The following is a 22,076-nucleotide window of genomic DNA, read 5'->3' on the forward strand; positions in this document are numbered from 1 at the left end:
GTAAAACCGTCCAATGAGAAGCTCAGAATCAGAGTGGGGTGATCTGACGTTGCATCTTTGGGTCTAGCGATTACATCATGTGTTTCGCTCCTGGAATGATGGAAGCAGGAACAGCAGGAGGAAAATAAACTGCACAACTACATGTAGCCAGAAGGGAAAAAAATGAGCACGTGTATTTTAACAAAAACAGTTCCTGCAACTCTTCGTAATGGTGGTTTACATTACATTTTTTCTCCCTCTCCTATAATAATTAGTAACGTACAAACAGGCAATGCGGGTGTTTTTGTTTGTTTGTTGTATCCCTAAGACTTCATTTGAAACACAATCTTTCACAATGTCTATGTTTAACGCACTGTTATAGTAACACAAAAGCAGAAGAACCCCACAACGGTATTGTAGGAAAATAGGTCAGTGACCTAGAGTAGCACTGCTAAGTTGTCAGTAAAGTTTGGTAAGATTATATAAAGTCCAGCATGGTTGGTGGTCAAGTGTGTAACAATAAATCTCGTCCGTTTGTTTGCCGGAGTTTGTAAAGTTGGCTAGTCTTGGTCCTCAGGTAAAGGAAGGAAAAAATGATTCTTTTAAGGATCTATGTTGTGCAAATGCCCATAAACAACCACATGTGAGAGGGTGAAAGGCTCATTTCACAATGAATGACCAGTACAGTACAAGATTGAGTCTGGGTTGCATCAGCATGTACATGAGAAAAGAGAGACTAGTCACAGATCCCCTAAGTGTAAAATAACCACAAACAGTTATGAGGTAGAGGTCACACACTGCTAGTGTTTTATTGGGCAGTTACATACGTGCATTAGGTCAAATACAAATCTGACCATTAGTAATGGCAGCAGACAGCACAGCCAGAGAGACATGGAGCACCCACCGATAGAAAACAAGCCTCAATTCCATGTCCACAAAACACAAGCTTAAATATCCCGCTTCGCGGGTATTAAAGACATTCAGTTACCACTTTAAAGATAGCCAGAATTTAGAGGAATACATGTTGCAACCAGGACTTAAGCTTCATAAGAGCAAGTTAACACAATACACTCTGTTACAGATGCAAAGTTACAGAACACACAAACACAGAAAACTGTCAAAGTTCCCTTTAAAGAATCTCCTGTTACAGTTTTAGTAACCGTCCTTGTTCAACTTGCATGGTAGATGTTTTTATATTTGTTATCTGGCAATGATAATAAACCCTCAAAACCAAGTGTAACCATACAGCATGAAAGAAAATTAAAGCTCATTATCATTATTATTTTTTTTAATCTAAAATACATTGATTACACAAATACATTTTTAATGTCACCTTTGCATCTATGTTAGCAAGAAGCTTTACAACTGAGGTGCAAATGGGCTGCCTCTGATTAACAAGGCTTTTGGTCTTAAATGGACTGAAAGGAGAAAAAGAAAATCTGTTTGAAGTGCAGTGTTAAAATGAACTGGAAAAAGCTGCAAATAAGACGGATTTTCTATTTTGCCTCGGATCAAAGACAAAACCTTTCTCGACAGAGCAACTCTGCTGAAATCAGTCGGTCATAGAAATGCTTGGCAGCAGCTCCAATGAGAGCAGATGAATCATAGCAGGTTGAAAATGCACAGGAAATAAACTGTAATGTGTTTGACTGCACAAAATCAAAGAACGCAAAATCGTGCTTGCTTTCCGCACGGTTCAACCTCGGCCTCAAAAACATCAGTTGTTCGTTTCCCCTTTGTTGTTTTTTTAACCATGAATTATAAAAATACAGAAGGGGAAAACAAAAGAATACTTTCAGTGATCCTGATATTATTATGACCCAATAGATTTTTTACAGAAACCACCATTTCTGTATTTTGAGGTATATTGATTAAATACTATGGAGTGTGTGAAGATTTGCCTGTGTGAATGCATCTGTTACCACAGCACACTTGTCTTGTAGATGATTATGATGCCAGTGCTAAGCTGACATTATCATTTAAATCTTTATTTCTGTGTTGCATCTTTATGGAATTTCCAAGAGTCCAATGGTCCATCTATCCACTTGTTAGGCAAACAAGCGCACTAATTACATAGTTAGAAAAGTTATGTGCAAAATGAACTCATTCTTAAGATCATTTCCCATCCCCTAGAAAAATAGTAAGCATCTTGTAAACACAAATAGACAAAATACAGATTTTTCTTTTTTTGCTTCAAAGTGCACAGACATTAACGCGGCGGGGGGAGGAAAATTTTGACAATCCAGCAACTTATTTTGAGCGTGTGAATGTCACTATTTTTCGATTGGTAAAATGAAGAACTAGTTTGTCATTAAAGCATCAATATTCTTTGGAATGGCTTAAAGTGTTTGCAGTTTGCGGCACTTTTCTACATTAACTTCTTGTAGCTTTTCAATGAGCATCTTCCTTCCCCTTAGCTATCTGAAATAGATACGAGATAAGAGTGAATCCTAACTAGTACATTTTTTGATTTTTATTATTCTTAATTCCCTTTGGTTAGAGGAATGCTGGCATACACATTTTAAAGAGATTAGCTAATATTATAATCTTAGTTTGCAAAATTAGCCTGCTAACATGAAACTGTTCATTACAGTGCCTTAAGCAAACTGGGTAATAAGAGGCGCTGCCCTGCCACGAATATCTCAGTATTAAGCATAACTAGAAATCCACAACTCTTAACAAATGCACTGATCGATCAGTATATAACACAAAAAAATAAAACAATTAATGCATAAATAAGCATTTAGCCGAAATGTAGTAAAATAACACAATATACTCCTAATAAAATGCTTCCATACTGACTCTGTGAGTAGACCTTCAGAGAAATTTCCCAGTAATCTCACGGTCAGGTGTCACATTTTTAAACCACATGTCAGTTAAGTGAAGTTGTTCTCCTTTGGTGGCGAGTTATGGAATGAGATGCGGGGCTGCGAGCAGTACATCCCACACTGACAGATTAATACATCCATATACAGTAAAACATAACGCAGTAATGTGCATTAAACTTGTTGGACCTCTGATGGTTAGAGCAACACTCTGGCAAGATAACAACAAGGAGGTGGAGATCAGTTGCTACACCAATGCCAGTCAGCAATGAAATGGGACTAGGAGGATTGTTTTGGAGGGTGGCGGGTGGGGTCATTTTGGGCCAAGACCTTTAGATGCCCTGGAGAGAAACCGAGGTCCTCTGAGAACAGTCTACAAGGCAAAGAGGGCATCTTCCGTCCGTTCAGTCTTCTTATGGGAGCCACTCGGGGCACGGGCGGGGTGGGAGAGGTTAGCAGGGTTAGATCCTGGGGGAGATGGCAGAGTGTCTGCAGCCTTAGCTCGCTCCTCCAGGAACTTATCAAATTCTGAAAGAAACAAATTGATTTGTCAGAAACATGGAAGCTGAGGGTCACAGTGTTAAGACTCTCAATCATTCCCACACACATTTGAGCGAACAGAACACACCCATAGGTGTGAATCAACTGACTATACCTTCACTAGTTACCCCTTCTTCAGCAGCATCACCTTTCTATTAAGAAGAAGAAGAAAAAACATGACATAAGACACAAATTTCTATAGAAAACTATCAAGAACGGAGTTAATTAATGTGAGTGTAAAATCGACAGCACAAGCGGCACAAGTCAGCTGCCTGTAAAGTTCCCACAAACTTCAAACCCAGTGGCTCATGAAGGATCCGTCTGTCATGCATCCTCCCCACATTTTCCATAATGAGAAACCTTCTAGAGCACCACCACAACCACCACATGCACAAGTTAAAGAAGACCATTGCAGCTGCTTTAGGTTAATTAACATTAGCACATATGTCTCACCTCATGGCAAACAGTTATGTAAGTGATTGCTGGAAATGATTAAGGTGAATGATTACGGTAAAGATTTTAAGGAAAAAGAAAACCAAGGTCAAATGTATGCAGTTATAAGAAATGGTTGGATGAAAAGTGCTTTAAGGGTGGAAAAGAGGGAGAAAGAGAGGGTAGAAAAACAAAAATGTTAATCAAGGTTAAAAAAAAAAGAAAAATTAAAATCTCACCACGTCAGTACAGAGCCACTCCTCTATGTCATCCATGACAGAGGACTGCGATACTGGGATCTATGGAGCAAAGCCATGGACAACAACGAGGGGTAGCAACAAAGCCACACGACAACAAAAACAACGTAACACACGCACACACACAAAAACAAGAATCACCAGAGGCTCAGGAGAAAAGATAAAAAGAAAAACAATAATAATAATAAAAAAAATGCTTGAAAGACACTCAACCTCTCTTGATTCTGTGCCATTATTGTTTTATCATGTGCAACGACCTGCTGCCGAGCACTCCTCTGTATAAGAAGAGGACTTGCCGGCCTGTGTATTGTTCTCATTAACTCTGTACTGCTGACATGGCTTAACAGCTGCCGACTAATGTCACACACAGCCGTGCTAATTATTCCGCATCATTAGTTAATTAGCAAATCACTTGAACGTGATTAAGAGATTGATTGGTTGGAAAAGGCTGAAAGCACAGGGACTGTCGAGAGGCACGGGAACCCTGCACACCCACCCACACACACACACACTCAAAAACACAGGGCGCACAGAGCATGAGCATCGCTGCATGGCATGTAGTGACACTGGTGATGGAAGCCATGTCAGACTGGATGGTGTCCATTTGTGTTCAAGATTGTGTGAGCACCAAATAATCAGAGTGATTAAGGAGTTTGAGGCATTACAGGAGGAGGCGAAGGTGAACTTTAACCGTGACTCAAGAAACCTCCTCTGAGGAGTAACTGGTAAATTTTTTAAAAGTTACTTGAACCCTTTAAAAATTAAAGTCTGCAACATTAATTTCATCTATTTTGACAAAGTTAAAGACCATCGCCCAGTCTCAAAGTTAACTAGAGAGAACAAAACCCATTTCCTAAGGCCTTTACAGACACTAGAAAAACACTGGTGGGGTTTCCTTGTGAGATCACAGGTTATGCATATCAAAAGATTGGCCAAGGCAGAGTGGCAGTGAAAAAATGCATGCAGCTGTGTGAAAAAAGGGAGGAAAAAATAGAAAAAGAGCACAAAAAGAAGTCTGTCCTCATTATGACTCACAACAATAACACTGATATAACTTCAAAGTGTATAACATTGTGCTGAACATTTATAAAATCAACATATCATCTTCTTCTACATCTACTGCTTCATCTGTTAGTTGGTTTATGTGTTAGAATGTGAGGTAATAGTGAACTGTATAATATCTAAGATCCACAGACCATTAGAGGACAACTGACAAAATACTCACCACTACACAGCAAACCACAATCACTTTTAATAATTCTCTTATGCTTGGCTGATATTTCATGAGTACTTGGATTCTGATTGGATTTTGCTGTGTAGCAGGAGCATCTCTACTCCTCCGCTTTTTTAGTGAGTGACCGTTAAATGATGATGGAGCTTGGTCAAAGTTCCTAGCGACCCATCAGCCTCATTTTAACATCCATGGAGGGGTTAATGTGAGCACCAGTAATGAGTATAGTCTTTAACGCTTGGGTCAACAGAGTACAATAGAGGTGGGCAGTATGGATAAAAGAAATTCTGTATTAATATGTCAACCAATTTGGGAGCTACAGTCAGGGTAAAAAGAAAGTACCCCTTTGTCAATTTTACAGTTTTACATACAAAGTTATAATAAAAAACAAACAAAAAAAACCATCTGATTCTTAGCATCTTCTAAAATGATTAAATTTGATTTAAATTTAAATTTAACAACCGCCAGTGCTACTCCTCTCTCAGCCTCCTGGTGGAGATGCTATCAATTTCAAAATCCTACATTGCCTTCAGAAAGCTTACTCTGACTTTGAGGTCAAAGTCGCTGAAAATCAGTCTGAAAATTCTACGTCACCTTGTTCTTGAGTTACCGAATTCACAAACTTGGGTGCCCACGCCATTCTTTTTCAGTCATTTTTTGTAGATCTGCTGCTGTGTTTAGGATCACTGTGCAGTTGCATGACACAATTTGGGCCAAGCTTTTAGTTGTTGTCCTCTAGAAAAGTGACTGCAAGGTGTTTATATCCTGTGGCTGCAAAACAAGCCCAAATCCTCACCACTCCACCACTGTGCTTGACACTTTATTTGAGGCGTTTTTGTTGATATGCTGTTCGCCACTTTGAATTATAGCCAAATATCTCCACCTTGGTGTCATCAGTCCAAAGGACACTGTTGCAGAAGTCCTGTGGTTTATTCAAATGCAGTTTTACAAACACGCTGCTGCATGTTCTTTTTAGAAAGAAGACACTTTATACTATAAACCACACTTGTTCAGTCTTTTTCTAATGGATTTAACATGCTAACTGAGGCCTGTAGCTCGTGAGTTTTTTGCAATTTCCCTGAGCATTGCACAGTCTGACCAAGAGGTGAATTTCCTGGAAAGTGACACAGTGTAATATGCCATGTTTTGTACTTGAGGCTGTATTTACCTCATTTTAAGACTTGCTAGTTGTTTTTTTTTTATGGCCTGTTATGTAAAAACTTCCAGCTGAAAGAGGGTGTGTTTTCTTTTTATCATGACTGTAAGTGTAACTCAGAAGAAGCAGATTCCAAAATAAGCCCTAGTTTAAATATCTGTAATGACATATTGCCCAAGACTACAGTACAATATCTAAACTAGGCATGGACATGGATGTTCTTAGAAGGAAAAGCCACTTGGAAGTAGGACTGTTGGGAAGATTTGGGAAAAAGGTGAGATGAGGCTGAAAATGAAGCGCAGCTCATGAGGATGATGGACAATGCTGGAGGAGGCTGACATGAGGTGGACATGAGGGAGGGGTAGGAGGACACACTGTGGATAGAGTCCTCACCATTCCTTGGGTAATAAGCCAGCTGTCTATGGGCAGCTCCTGATCTGCTGGGTTATCATCCCCTTTAACCCTCAGCTGAATCAACAACAGAATAACACCTTACACAAAAGAAGAAAGGCCCCACCACCACAGCATAGCACAAAGTGCAGAGAGAGAAAGACAGAGAAGAAGTCAAATGTGCAAAAGACGACTGAGAGAGGAGGGAATAAATGAGGCCAACATAAGAAAATGGCAAAGGATCACTGCATAAAGATGAAAATGAGGAAAATAAAGAAGGAAAAAAGAAGAGATTTAAAACTCAGTGAAGTATACGTTCTAAACAAGGAATAAATCACCTAAGGCAACTAAAGAATGGTGCCACCTTTTTGTGTATGTGTACCTAGAGATAGCCAAGCAAATATACTGCAATGTGTGCTCAGAGAGAATGACTAAAAATCTTGAAGCTAGTCAGTGATTTAGAGTTTCTGTGAGCACTGACTTTAGAGATGAGCAGATTAAAGGAAGAAGAAAGACATCTGCTTTGAAGAACGAGAAACCTAAATGCATGTTTTTTTAATAACTGGGAGAAGTGCTGACACTAATGGCTAAAAAGTACCAGTGGTTCAGATACAGTATAAAAACTCCCAGTTAGACTTTGCTCCCATCTTCTGTACATAAAACTCATTTATATGCTTATGACTGGCATAGACACTATAGACAACAGCACTATATTTGAGGTATTCAAAAATGAGAAAACCTCAAGCCTCTGTTTGGTCAAAGTTCAAGAAGCACTTCATCAGGACAAATGTCACTGTAAAGTATTCAGTGTTACAAGCCATCACATGCAGAGAGCTAAAAAAGCTCGTCAGCCATGCTTATTTGTACTCACCCCTCCTGTATTCTGTTGTCTAACACCCAAAGCAGAGGCCAGGCCACCCAGAGCCTGAGGGTCTTCATATTTTACACTGTGTACAAAACCAGAAACAGATTAAGAAGAATTAAGCTGTATATAAAAAGAATTAGGAGCAAAGATGATGTCTGACAGCTTTTTTAAATATCATCTCTGTCCAAAGAGAAGACAAGCAAGACATTTCTTCTTAAGAAAGAGAAGAATAAAGTGCAACAAAAGTCTTCAGTTCTGTCCAAACTAGGGATTTTGTTGATTCATGGCATAGACCCTTGAGCTAAAACACACCCCAGTGGACCCCTTTGTTCACAACTTAGCCAAAAGTAACACAATAAACTAGCCGCAGGGAGAAAATACCAGATTAACATCCAGCCTGTCCCGATAGGAATTCAAAAGGCACTCCAGGAAATATAACCGGATATCAAGCATTTCAGAAATGTAGTGAGCACATTACAAATAGCTATTTGTCAAAATAAATTACATTAAGGGAGCTAAATTAAATGTAGACCTACTTTTTGCGCTGTTCAGCCAGAGAGCTCCCCCTGGTCTGTGCGAACATGTCAAAGTCGTCCGGGTTCTGGGCCGATTGAGACGACGGGGTACCGCTCGGGCTTTCTGAGCCTACATCTGGATCAAGAGGGTGGCAGGAGACAGCAGAACATGGAGAAGAGCAAAGATTAAAGTAAAATGAAAGAGGATGAAAGAAGTGGCACAGAGAAATGAATTTAAAATTAATGCAGCAAAGTTTAAGACGTCCTAATTATAGACCAGACTTACAACACTCCAGTTTGGCAATGTGTAATTACCATATATTACTGCACAAAATATAAGAGGTAATCCCTCTAAGGTTGAACCACAACACTTCAGTGAATTTTACTGCAATTAGTTAAAAACAATTAGCTACAAATTTAACTTTTGTCATGTAAGAACCAGCAAAGGTCTGCAGGGATTTGAGAGGACAGGAAGCTCCAACAATTTCTAAAAACATGCTTTTACTTTGTCTGTATGGATCTCGAATGGATTATTAGGAAAATTTTAATTTTACAACAATAAAAAGGTGCTTCTTGTGCACCTTTTATTATCCTAAAAAATAGATTTCATTATGTTTTATCCTTACCAAGTCCAGCTAGAGCACTGGATAGGGATGCTGCAGTGGGGTTGCGGGCAGGAGAAGCCATGGCTCCAACAGTGGAGCTAGGTGGAGGGCTGGATGTGATCCTGGGTGTTACCACAGCTGGGGATCCTGGGCCCAGGTCTATCAGGTTGTCCTCTGTGGCTTCAGTTAACATCTGAAAAGAGGAGAGCAAGTGAAATATACTCGTTAACTACAAATATAAAACAATGCAACTATGCAGCATTTGTGACACCAAGTAAAAGATTAAATTATTGCTTTTTCTCCTTTTTTTTAAATGAGAAGAAATGCTTCTAGCTGCAGAAATGCTACACAATTTCAGACAACACTCTAAACCAGCAGTCATGGATTGGCAGCTATGCAAAGGAGCAATAATGGAGCCGAATAAACAGCTGCAAGAGATTACAGATGTGTGAGAAGGAACACCATGAAAGGTGGAGGGAAGGAAATAAAACATCTAGTTTCAAACAGTAGAACCAGTGTTCACACATCACAAGGCTCTAAACACGAGATTCATATAACAGACGTTTTGACAGTCATCACTCAGTTCATCCCAGCACACTGGCTTGGACTGAATGTGGTCGTGGTGTTATACTTGCCTCCATCAGCTAGCCACAACACAAACAGACAGAGCACACGGAAAGATCAACAAGCTGCAAACACAAACAGCTATGTGGGATGTAGTGAGAGATGGCCCAGTCCATTGGCAAATGTCTCAAACTGGCAAATGTGCACTTTTTAATGGAAGTTTGGCAGCGCTCAGCTCGTTCAGTTTTACAAAGCACTAAAATGCATTCCACTTGCATTACAAATGAATGCTGCTATGGTAAACAGTTGAGGGGGATTATTAGTTCAGATAATGTTTGAATCATCTCTCACAGCATCCATAATGTTAGGCAAAGGTATATGTAGTGAAATGTGAAAAAAAGAATAGAATAATGATACGTGCAAAAAGAAAACATGCAATTTCAGCCAGTAGGCCTCTGTTCTTTGTTTCTACTCTTTGTTGATGGTACTCACCCCATTGTTCTGTGCAGCTCTACCTGACCTGTACCTCTCATACCTGTGAGCAACATGAAAAAAAAACAAAAAACAAAACAATTAACACTTTGCCACATGCTCTCTGAGCTTAAACGCTCTTTTAACACAAACACGATGAAAGAAAAGTTTTAGCATTAAGAGCCCACAGAGCACATAAACAATGCACAGTGCTTTACCGTGCAATATTTGGACAATCGCAAATCTCGATTCATAATGATTCAGTTATCTTAACTGATCTGACCCACTTATGTAACCTTATGAAGTACAGTGAGTCCGTTTGACCTGTTATATCGCGATCTGTGTCATGCAGGTTTTTCTTTTTCAAGAAAACCTGATAAGCTTAGGTCTAATGATATCTAGAGAGTCATCTTTTAAATTGTGCTCGAGATCTTGCCAAACCAGAAAAGCAAAAACTAACAAGCACTAGTGATCGAGGTAGTAACCAAAATACACAAACAAGTATTTCTTTTTGTGACACTAATGCAGTTTGATTGAATTCACCTCTCGTATCGGAGGAAAATGTTGTTGAGGTCATCATTTGCGTGTAGGAGCTCCTCGGTCACTTCCTCATTAGAGACGCGCGAAATCAGCTCGACCACTCTCTGCTGCATAGCTCGGCATGTTCTGTTCAGCTCCTTGACAGAGTGTCACATGAACAGATTGATCAATATATTAAGTTATAAATCAATTTGAGAAAAAGTGAGCTGTAAAGAAACGGACAAGCTGACACATACTCAGACAGTCAAGCGTGTGTTTGTCTGTCTACTGATGACTCAAAAAACCCTCTATAAACCACTCCATTTGCCAGTACATAAACTGTTATGCTGCTTATTTATGACTCACGAATGGGTGGAGAGCTTTCTATAAATATAATACAAAAGGCTTTTAGTTTTAAGCAAGTCAAAAATATTTGTTAAACTAAATTCTGTTACAGTTTTCTCTACATTACCTGAAATAAATAGCAAAGTGAGTCAGGTACTACATAACAATTACACTGGCACAGGCTCTTTAGCCCGGGGCCAGATACTTGGAGCTGATACAAATACCTGAGGGGTTTCTGGCCTTCAAAGATTAAAATCTGCATGAGCTTGCATGAGAAAATGTTGCGATTTGACCTGCTTAATTGCCAGTTTAAGGAATTTTACCACAGAAAAATGGCCCTTGGCAGGTTAGCATGAAACTTAGCCCATAACACCCCCTGGTGGCTGCACAAAATTACAACACTTGGCAGTTAAAAGCAGTGTTGGAAAGAATTTGGCTTTCTGAATGCACATCATGCATGGGGGTGTATATAAAGAAAAGAATTCACAGGAGCCTAAAATAAATCTTCTGATAAGAAAGAATGTGACAGAAAAATCTGTGATCTTTAAAGACTTGTTCTTCAGAATGGCAAATGTCTTCTGATATGCATTAAGAATTGAATTAAATTTATGCCAAGTTGGGTTTTATTTTGTTTGGATTTTTATTCTTTTTAACTACAATGAAGTTGTACACAACACAGGCAACTACTGAATGCATTATAGTGAAATTCATAGTGTATTAATCTAACCTGAAGCAGTTCTAGATCAGAAGCCTCTTCCTGACCTGGGACCATCTCAGTTAACATCTCCGACATGACTTTGACGTTTCCTCGCACTACGTCCAGCTCACTACGCAGCCGGGCAATCTGAAAGCACACAAGATCAAAGGTCAATGAAAAACATTTGGACTAATTTGGTATCAGCGGCACAGCAGCGTAAGTTGAAACTGTACTTAAGTTTTAAACTCACTAAACACTGAAAAAAGCTTTTTTTATTCAAAAATTATTTAAAAAAAATGCTGTGTGAATTAATTTAGCTGAACAAAGGTTGGTGTCCCTCACCTGTTCAGGAGTTGCTGTGATGGGGTTGGGAATTTCAGGGGCCTGTGTGGCAGGGGGAACGGGTGAGGCAGGTTTAGGAGTCGTGGGATCAGGTGAGGTTGGGGCAAGGTACTTGACCATGGCTGGATCTACCTCTGGTGTCCCCTATGATAAAAATAAATACATAAATAAATAAAACAAAAACCCCAAAAAGCAAAACTCTAGGCCAGTTTATTAGGTGCACCTGTTCAATGGCTTATTAACACAAATAACAGATCGGTCAGGGGCAGGAACTCAACTCAGACATTAAATCCAAGAAGGGATGGTCGACCTGCTAAAGTTCAAACCGAGCATCAGAATGGGGAAGAAAAGTGATTTAATTGACCTTGAATTTGACACTTGTTGTTGGTACCAGACAAGATGGTCTGAGTATTTCAGCAAAAGCTTATCTACTAAGTCCGGCATTTACAGAGAATGGTCTGAAAGAGAAAATATCCAGCAAGCGTCAGTTCTCTGGATAAAAATAGACGCCTCGCAGATGTTAGGGGTCAGAGGACAAGGACCACACTGCTTTGATCTGACAGGAAGGCAACACTAACTCAGATAACCATAAGCATCTCTGAACACAGAGTACATTTAAACATGAAATTGATGGTCTAAAATAACAGAAGAGCAGTGATGCTACAGTTTGAATGGGCTCACCAAAATTAGACAACATAAGATTGGAAAAATGTTGCCCCTTCTGTTGGAACATTCAGATGGTAGGGTCAGCATTTGGGATAAACAACATGAAACAGGAGAGTCCCATCGTGGATGTGCAGCTGACAAATTTGCAGCAACTGTGTGATGCTGTGATGTTCACATGAACAAAGAGGAACGTTTCCAGCACCTTGTTGGATTTATGCTATGAAGAATTAAAGCAGCTCTGAAGGCAAACATTGGTACAACCCAGCACTAAAAAAAAGTGTACCCAAAAAAGTGAATGAATGTATTTGTGTATTTCTTCCCTACCCTCTGTGGTGTGTGAATCGGAGACAGTGCATCCAGGTCTGCCATTGGGAACTCAACACCTTTCCTTTTCAGTTCCTCATAAATATGCACCACCCCAGTTAGATCAGGACTACTCCTGAAGGCATCTGCCCAGGCCTGTCAAAACACAGACAAATTATTTAGTATGCTCTCAATTCTTGGTATTAATAAAACCAACTAAAAAAAAACAACAACAACAACAACTGAATGAAAGCACGTAACATTACTAGTACGGACATTATTTTGCTCCAATGCTTAGGGAATTTCTTCTTTTTTTTTAAATTAGTCAAATATCTCTACAAGAAGGCTATCCACAGGATCTCCTTCAAAACGTTCCTATTAATATTTAAGGGAGCGCAAAAAAGAGAAATGGAGAACACCATCTGTTGGCTGAGGTGACCTCAGGTAACCAGATAAAATCACAAAAGGCTGAAGCTGTTGTGCAACACGTGTGAAGTGGCGCATGTTGTGCCCACCTGATTTAAAATTCTGCAATGGAGTGTGTTGGTAAAAGCAAAAAGAAAAAGAAAATATGTTGCAAAAGAATTTTATCATTTAAAAACAGCAAATACAGAGAGCGCTCCAATACCTGTATAAGAGACAGCACTTTGTCTTGTACGATCGTTGGGGGGTTGGCTTTGGGGGAGATGATCTTTACCAAAACACCATCAATAAAATCTCTGTTGGCCACCTGGACATGAAACCTGTGACCACAGTTCTTCACACATGTCTCCAATACCTACAGGAAGAGAGAGGATTAAACAAAGATGCTTTAAAAAAGTTTGTGTGTGTGGGGGGGAGCAGCAGAGAAAAGGCAGACTTAGTCAGTATTTTGCTGCACACAGGGCCTTCCAACTAGCAGAGCTATCAAAGATGTGGGAGGACATAAAGACAGCTCAAAGGGCATAGCACTGTAAACAAATGGAAAGAAGAGGCAGAAAAACACAGGCCATGCAGTGGAAGGCAGAGGATGACAGAGCAAAATAAAATGACCAGGAGCACAAGATCAGTAGTGTTTTCCCTTTAATGTGACATTAAAAACCTACACACTGAAAAGCATCAACACCATGGGCATGGCCCAGTGAGTCATTTTTGTCTACCAGTGCCTTGCTCATATATTCAGCGACTTTATTCCTAGTTTTGCAATATAGTTCCAAGAAGAAGTATGAACTTACGGTTAGTGCGAGCATAACTTCTCTGTAGTTCTTGTTGCCGCTCAGTCTCTTCTTCAGTGCCCGCATGGCATCTTTTGGCCTAGACAGGAACAGCAGAAAGTTACAGCTGCACAAAGTACCCTCTGCTTATAGTGAGCGTAACGTCACCGACTTTGATGGAATAAACTCTCCTGTGTGCCACAATAACAGATGCGATTCAAGTCCGTCAGCATATCTATTTGACTAAAACAGAGAAGTACTGTCACACCATCTGTCTCACTCTTTTCTCTCTGTGTGACTATACTGTAAGTCTGTCCCACAGCAAGATCAAAAGCTGCCCATGCATGAAGAGTTCAGATTGGCTGTCGGCCTAACATTGTCCATCTTCATTGCAGATGAGACGGTACGCTTTTATGGACTACCTACTGAGCTACAGTACATTTAAAGAGTGAAGGAGCTGAAACAGAGAGAAATGGAGGGAAGCATATTGTCTTATATATATATGGTCCCAGACAGCCCTCTGCACATGACTGAGTTTATTGAATATAATCTACCCTGCATTTCTGATTCTCTCCACAGTTCCCTGTTGTTTCCTGTACATGTATTTTCGCTATATCTTGATTTAGTCCTTACCATCTGCTGTCAAACTTTCATAATTAAATGCACACATTAGCATGTGTTAAAACGTCGCACAAATGTTTGTGCTGCATTTCAAAGTCTGGAATTAAGGAGACTCGATCTATCTAGCTAAACATCTTGAAGACAATAAGTTCTGTGAAGCTGAACTCCCTCTCTCATGCCTTCTGTTTTGCAAGCGTGACCCAGAGAGCGCCTGTGTCGCATGTCAAGACAATGAGTGTGTGTAGGCATGAAGAATGTAAAAAATAAAGTAAAAGGGGAAGCAAAAAATACATTTAGCTATTTAACAGAAAATGGAAGTGTCTGATTATCATGCATCAATGTCTGTAACAGGTTAAGACTTTTTCCTGAGATAAGACGTGATCAAACTGTTCTGTTAAAAAAAAAAAGTACAAAAAAGGTTTTCTATTTATATTAGACCAATAAACCCTTCAAAATGGTCTTTTCAACTGTTTCATAAAAGTACTGTCATCACCATTTTCTATGCCCTCCTTGAATTATTTTTTTTAACCACTAAATGGGGAAGAAAGGTGATTTACGCGACACTGAACGTGGCAATGTTGTTGGTGACAGACAGGCTGATCTGAGTATTACTACTGCGATTTTCCCACATAGCCATCTTTAGTGAATACAGAGAATGGTCTGAAACAGAGAAAATATCCAGTCAGTTTCAGTCTTCTGGGTAAAAATGCCTCGTTACAACTAAGGTACGTAAAACAGCATTTCTGAACACACGTGTCAAACCTCAAAGCAGACCAGCTTCTGCAGCAGAAGAGTACACCAGGTGCCACTCCTGTTGGCTAAGAACGGGCTCAGCAAAATTGGGACAGCAAAGGACTGGAAAAAACACCGCCTGGTCTGATGAGCCTCAATTTCTGCTATGACATTCAGATGGTAGGGTCAGAATTTGGCATAAACAACATGAAAGAGTGGATCCATCCTCCCTTGCATCAACCGTAATGTGTGTAATGGTGTGGGGGATATGTTTTCTTAGTGCCTTCCTTAGTACCATTTGAACTTCATTTAAATGCTACCCGACAATTGTACGCTACCGAGTTAACCATGTGTCCCTTTATGAACACAGCAAATAAAAGTGTAAAGCAGAAGTAGTAAACCTCAAATTATAACAAACCAGTTTCTTGAAAAGGAAAATGAGTTCTCTTTAGCTGAATGAGAGACAACCATGAGGGGAAGCTTGTCAAAAAAATGTCAATGCGGTTAGTAAGTACGGTTTCAGCTTTTTTGAGGAATCCTGGAACTTTCTGATCACACCTTGTACACTAACTACGAGCCAGTGTTTTGTGGTAATTAATTCTGATATTATGGGCTTTTCTGCATGGCAGTTATAATCACTATATTATGCAAAGTAGAACCCAATTAATAACAATATTATTAGTGCATTCTGATTAAAACAGTCATTCAGATTTACTTATTTGTGGCCAAAGGTCTAACTCAGGGGTCAGCAAAGTTTTTAACTTCTTTTTAAAAGAATCCACAGAGCAACTAAAGTGTGTTGCTTATGAAATCCATGAAGTGCTACAGAGAAAATTTTATTTTATTTATGCAATTAACACATTTTGAACTCTTAAAAAAATATAATAAAAAAAAAAAAGGAAAGACACTCAGCTTAACTAAAATCATCCATGTAGCAACAAAAACTGTTGTGAGCCGCCACCCTTATATCGCCTTTGGGCTTTTGGAGCGTTGACCTGACTTTTAAAAAGTAATTGGAAAAAAAGCACTATGCTGCTAAAAAATGAAAAATAGATATTTGCAAAATTCTGCCTAAATATGTATTTTACCTGGTTAATGTGTGTGGCGGGGCGTGGTCTGCAGCGCCGCTGCATGGGAGTCGGACGCACCTGAGCGGCACCCGCAATCACGCCTCGCCACCTTAAAGTCTGTGCTCTTTCTGCTGTTGTGTTGTCGGGCTGTGAGCTGAACAGCTACAGCCAGCTGTATGTACAGCAGCTGTGTGTGAAAAGTGGTCAATAAAGAGATGCTGAAAAGCAGCGGGTCTGCCGTGGTATGTTTTCAATGGAACTTCTGCTCCTGAACCTCTGCGCACAGCGTCTGCAAATCGGGGCTGTACGAAGTCACTTTCATCTTTACGCAGGACTGTAAGCTGTCATCTGTGAGGCGTGAGCAGTGTTTGTTTTTAACATACGGTAGTTCATGGTGGAGAACAGCTGCCAACATAATCTGGATCCGAAGATCAATAATTGGCCTACCTGGGTTTGAAAGTCTCGATAAATGCACGGCGTTTCGGCGGGTACACCGGCTTCCGCGAGTATGACGCTTATTTTGAGCGATGAAAAATAATAAAATTATTTTATTTTATATTTCAATATCACAATAATCTTCCAATTTAGAACTACAAGTTAAAAAAATAACTAAACACAAATAAAATACACTTCACCTAAATATTTCTAATTTATTTTCCCAAACCACCCGGAGCCGCAGAATTTCTCCATGCCCAGATAAAGCTTTCCATGTTAGTAATAATAAACAAAGATTTGTGTAAGCTCAATAAAATAAATGCCAATCGTCTGGTTTTATGGCTGCAAATCTATATAATTTGGGAGACATGTTCACCAAGTGCAGGCTTGGTATTTTTCAGTGTGGGAGGCTGACATGAGAATCTATTCATTCATTCACTCATTCATTTATTCAGACAATAAGACAGTTGGTCAGTCATACCTAAAGAAACAAAAGGCCATGTGTAGTAGAGTGTCTGTCAGCAAAGAACAGTGGGCAGTGTATTATTTGCTCGAGCCTCTCAGTTAGCCACTGTGTGATAAAACAATGAATGTTTCATTACAAACCACAGCAAGAACTTGAGTCATTTTGGGTTAAATACCCTTGCTAATCCCACTTGATAAAGCAAATTATAACCTAATAATAATAATAATGAAGGCGCTTACCCTTCATCGGTTTCATTTATGATATCGCAGATCTCCATGTTGAGGGTCCAGTCCTCATTCTGTAGGCCTCCATCTGTTGCTCTCTCTGGAGGAAAACACAAAGAGTTCAACTGTTATGTTAATAAGCTAACTGCAGTGTACGGTCTATGCAAAAGGCAAGGTTTGAGTGACACAAATTATGATTGTTAGGATGTCAGTTAAAATCAGTTACCACTTATAACAAGAGACACATCAGTATATACAATAAGTTCAGACTCAGTTGTGCAACGACACAAAATGTGACTATTGCAGAATAATAAGTTGTGGACATTAACCAGCGCTGGGGCTGCACCCAACAAAATGTTACTTTTGATAGAAAAATTCATGGTTTGCACAATGCCAGCTGTCTCATGTGTTACCATGGTGCTGCATTTTAGCCAGGCTCAGTTGTTCTCAAGCTAAAGCACACTGATTAAAGCAACCCTCATTTACATAACATCACAAGCACACTTGTGTAAATAAGCCAGCATGTGGTCGCAGACTTGTCCATCCATCAATCTTCGATTGCTTATCTGGATCTGTCACAAGGCAGCAGTCTAGACATTCCTCCCCCAGGGAAACCTCCTCCAGTTCGTCTGAGGGTTTCCAAGCCAGCCGAGAGATATAATTTCTCCAACATGTCCTGGTTCTGCATTGGAGCCTCCTCTCATGCTTGAAAGACCTCACCCTCCACAAGGCATCCCAGTCAGATTGCCAAAGCACCTCAACTGGTTTCTTGCAATGAGGGGAAGTAGGCCATATCCTGAGCCCCTCCCGAATGACCATGCTCCTTAACCTAACCCCAGCCACCTCGCTTGTTTGCATTCAATTCAATTTCATTCATGTAGTGCTAAATTAGGGCTGTGCGACATGACCAAAATCTCATATCCCGATATAAGAATTCTATCGTCCCAATAACGATATAAATCACAAAAATGTAACATTTTCTGTAAATTCTGTGAATCTCGGGCAGCTCGACTTGCGGGAAGTGTTTCCAGCTGCGCGTCATGTACCTGGAGTCGAGTGTTTTAACCGATGCATGAAACAATACATTTTTAGACATAAGTTGTAACAGCCGCCGTTTTCTTTGTATTTATTACACAGGGTGCTGCGGGGAAAAGCCTGTTCTAACGTTTGCGTCTAAGGTCTATTTTTTTAGCACCTGGCGGCTCTTTTTTACTTCTCATCCGTAAATAATCTGCTCTTTCACGTGATTCGGTTTATTTTGAAAAGTCTCAACAGGATCTTGAGCTTTATTGTGAAAGGTTTATGTGGAACATAAACAAGCGGACACGCGATGGTGTTACCGTCGTTGTTGCTAACGACAACGCATAAAAACAGGCGCTTGTCCATCAGTAGTGTGGTTATATTCAATATAAGAGAAATAGAGAACTTTAAGAAATTAATATAGCCACTACAGTGACCATCAAAACGATGAAAAAATATTGCCGTAAACAGTTTATTTTGCAACACCACAAAACAAACACAGCTTAAAATGAAACGATAGACGTTTTTATATCGTCATATATATCGTTATATCGAACAGCCCTATGCTAAATCATTACTACAGTCACCTCAAGGCTGCAATCTCATTCTTTCATTCAGAGCTCATGGCTCATATCAGTAGAAATATAGATTACTGAAATAATAAATAGACCAATGGAAAATGTGACAAGATTTAACTCAGTACTACTTTTAACTGTTTGTTTTTGCAATTATAAATACAGATGAAAAAGCTATTAAGTTCCCTTTTTGAGATGTGAGCACTGTGTGCAAGCAAGCGCCATAAATATAGCCAAACGTAAGAGTAATCTTTGTAAGAAGAGGTTTGGATGAAGTCTTGGATCCGTAATCACCAGACTACCATTCTATTTCATTTTCACAACGCTGCAGTTTCCAGCTGTCACGGTAAACCCAAACATGCAATAAAATTTTGCCAAAAACATGCTCCTCCAAAGCCTCCAACGCCAGTAAATTAACTGAAAAGAGCCAAGAAGTCAGTTGGGAAGTGGAAAGCCGAGATCTCAGAGGGAAAGCCACACTGACTGACAGTGAGTGATCCAGCTGTGTACTCAGTTTTAACTATTACAACATGCAGAAAAACAGAAGTTCCAATGACCGGCTCTCGCCTTCACACTCCACCCTTTCATTTAATAGCATTTTGGCTACAAGGAGGAAATAAGGAAGCCAGACTGTGAAAGCTGACAAAGATGAACTGGCTCTGCATTCATCACTGTTCCCGCTCCATCTCCTTCTTCCTCAGCAGCCCTCCAAATCCATCCATCCTGTCTGTGGAAGCTGCCGTTTTATAGAAACACAGAGACTTAGAGCAAAATTTTTAAAAAGAAAAAAGATTTTCTACTGAAGCAAAATACGATACAGGTTCTGACTGCATAGATCGTCATTAGATGAGTCCTGAGTGTAGACAGGAGATGTTCCTCTGCGGGAAGCTCAGAGGCCCTTAGCAGGATGTCATGCCAGAGCCAGGGGTCTCACGGGGCCATGCAACCACTGGACATGCCTCAAAACCATGAATTATTCATGCTTTAACTCCCCTCTCAAATCAACTTTTCACAGGCTGGGCAGCTTCAACAAACCCACTTATCTACAAAAATAAAAAAGGCATGCAGTGAATTCAAACATGAATAACACTTAAAAACACCTCTGAGTCCACCTTCTGAGTCTACAGCATCCAGAGCATGAGTTTGAAAGATTTAACCAGCTACTTCTTCTGGGATAACCCATGTAATCTCCTCAAGTGGATTGTCATGTTGTGGCAGGGCAAAGCACGGGCAGCAGAGGACAGAAGGAAGGGACGCCCCCCTAAAACTCCGATCTATTCGTGTGACACACACTGTAAGGACACTGAACATGAGCCTACTAATGGAGTTAAATGCCTGCTAAGTGCATTAATTCACGGTGTTGTGTCAAAGCACCCACCCCAGCCCTGAGAACTGACACCACACAAGTGAAACCAGTCGATCACATGGCTTTAACAGAGGCAAGCTGTGCCATGCACTTGGCAACAAAGCCACAAAGTCCTTCTCTGGCTACAAAGTGAACTTTTAAGACTCTTCTTTAATTCCTGCCTTTCGTTGTCTCCACTCTCACATATATCCTATTTGTCCCATGCGTTTGTCTTGATATTATTCGATTCATTTCCTCTCATACATGTGCCATGGTCATAGTAAGAGCTGCCAAAGGTTGGTTGTCTTTATTAAATATGGACACAAATTGTGGTAATGCATCGGGCTCTTACAGCAATTAGATTTACCACACATCTCCACTGTCAGGCTTGAACTCTCACATTCCCTTTGTGTCTGGTAAGATGATACTTTGCCCCTCCACTGAGGTGTACAGATCACTACCGCTGCAAATGACAGCTGGGTGTCAAGCCCCAAACAGTGCAGCAGCTCAACCGGAGAGATCTGGCAGGAGACAAGGCCAATTCTGTGATGGAAGGGGGGATGGTGGTCCAAGACATGCTGCATGCAAAAACAAAAATGCATCTGGTTCTGCCCAGTCGAGAGCTTGATTAAAGCACTACATGGCTCTGCAGAAAGTAAAAACATGAGTAATTCTGACACTTAACCAAAAAAACAGCAGCTGTTGCACTTGGTCAAAGGCAAGCACAAACAAACAGTGGGAGAAATTAAAAGTCTCGCACACATCTGTTTTGCAGGAGTAGTTTGCCAAAACATTAACTCTTTTTCACAAAAACGGCGAAAAAAAGTAAAGTTCAATGTACCTACGGCACCTACAGTACACTCCTACTTTCACATTCTTCAAGTAAACATAAATTCTTATCTTTATACTTCATAAAACAGCTGTTGTCAGTAGCCGGCTCATTGTCAGTTATAAAGGCATGGTCAGGCCTTGGTACCAACTATTATGAATCTCAGCTTGCTTTGAAAAACAAAAAGGGAAATGCAAATATTGATGCAACTACACCAAAGGGATGCTGCAGCTCACGTATATGCCCCCCCTGGGGAGAAAAAGCACCACACCGTATAGAGACTGGAGGGAAAAAACCTCCAGGCTGACCGCACAGTTTGGTCAACTATTGTTCAGAAACTAAGGAAGTATGGAAGTTATCTGGGTCTCTCTTGAAGACACTTTAAGTCATGTCAATACAATAGCGTCAATTTCAGTTAACCTGATTTGATCTTCTTAAGCTGCAATCAGTGTCTACACATATGCATGGTTATTCAACTTAATGCATTTCTTGTGATTACACCGGACTAAGTTATGGGTTAGCTGGCTAACATTAGCTGAGAGCCCATTCCAGGCAGATGACGTTTGCTACGATGACACCCGTTAGCTCGCTATTTCCACCTTTGAGCCCAGTAGTAAACAATATATGATGGCCCACATTCAAAGTACGTTGGGGGAAGGAAGCAGCAAGCCTTTAAAAAATAATTTCAGGTCTAACGTACCTATACACTGGCCCACGGGAGTACTGTACGGATTTCCAAGTAAGAACTCCATCTTGACAACAAACGATCCGCCCGGGAATGACAGGCTTCGGCCCAGAGGCAGTACTATCAAGTCCCGCCTACCAAGGAATTCTATTGGTTCAAAAAGTTGGACACGTACAGAG

General features: G+C 40.2%; 1 protein-coding gene across 2 annotated transcripts; it reads right to left on the minus strand.

Annotated features, from left to right (window-relative positions):
• Positions 1-2,318: 2,318 nt before the first annotated feature.
• tom1l2a (target of myb1 like 2 membrane trafficking protein a) lies at positions 2,319-22,024 on the minus strand. 2 transcript variants are annotated; one of them, XM_085403779.1, is made up of 16 exons: positions 21,913-22,024; positions 17,459-17,543; positions 13,917-13,995; positions 13,331-13,480; positions 12,724-12,858; positions 11,734-11,877; positions 11,422-11,538; positions 10,374-10,507; positions 9,852-9,894; positions 8,817-8,988; positions 8,212-8,326; positions 7,682-7,757; positions 6,814-6,888; positions 4,016-4,075; positions 3,460-3,496; positions 2,319-3,332 (listed from the first exon to the last, which is right to left on the minus strand). In XM_085403779.1, exons 1-16 carry the CDS (start codon positions 21,962-21,964, stop codon positions 3,178-3,180), a joined length of 1,629 nt encoding a protein of 542 aa, XP_085259905.1. In that variant the 5' UTR covers positions 21,965-22,024; the 3' UTR covers positions 2,319-3,177. The 2 variants fall into 2 exon arrangements, with proteins under 2 accessions (XP_085259905.1, XP_085259904.1); XM_085403778.1 differs by lacking the exon at positions 6,814-6,888.
• Positions 22,025-22,076: the final 52 nt, after the last annotated feature.

Source organism: Rhamphochromis longiceps, linkage group LG4 (assembly GCF_057381845.1).
Source record: "Rhamphochromis longiceps isolate RC_006_pf linkage group LG4, R_longiceps_female_GT1.1, whole genome shotgun sequence".
NCBI classification, from domain to species: domain Eukaryota; kingdom Metazoa; phylum Chordata; class Actinopteri; order Cichliformes; family Cichlidae; genus Rhamphochromis; species Rhamphochromis longiceps.

Coding starts and splice junctions, on each gene's coding strand:
- tom1l2a (XM_085403779.1), bottom strand. CDS start 21,964: ATGGAGTTCTTACTTGGAAATCCGTACAGTACTCCCGTGGGCCAGTGT. Junction 10,508..11,421: donor CTGATCTAGAACTGCTTCAG/GTTAGATTAATA, acceptor CACTCTGTCAAG/GAGCTGAACAGAACATGCCG. Junction 7,758..8,211: donor CTGGCTGAACAGCGCAAAAA/GTAGGTCTACAT, acceptor TTTTGTACACAG/TGTAAAATATGAAGACCCTC.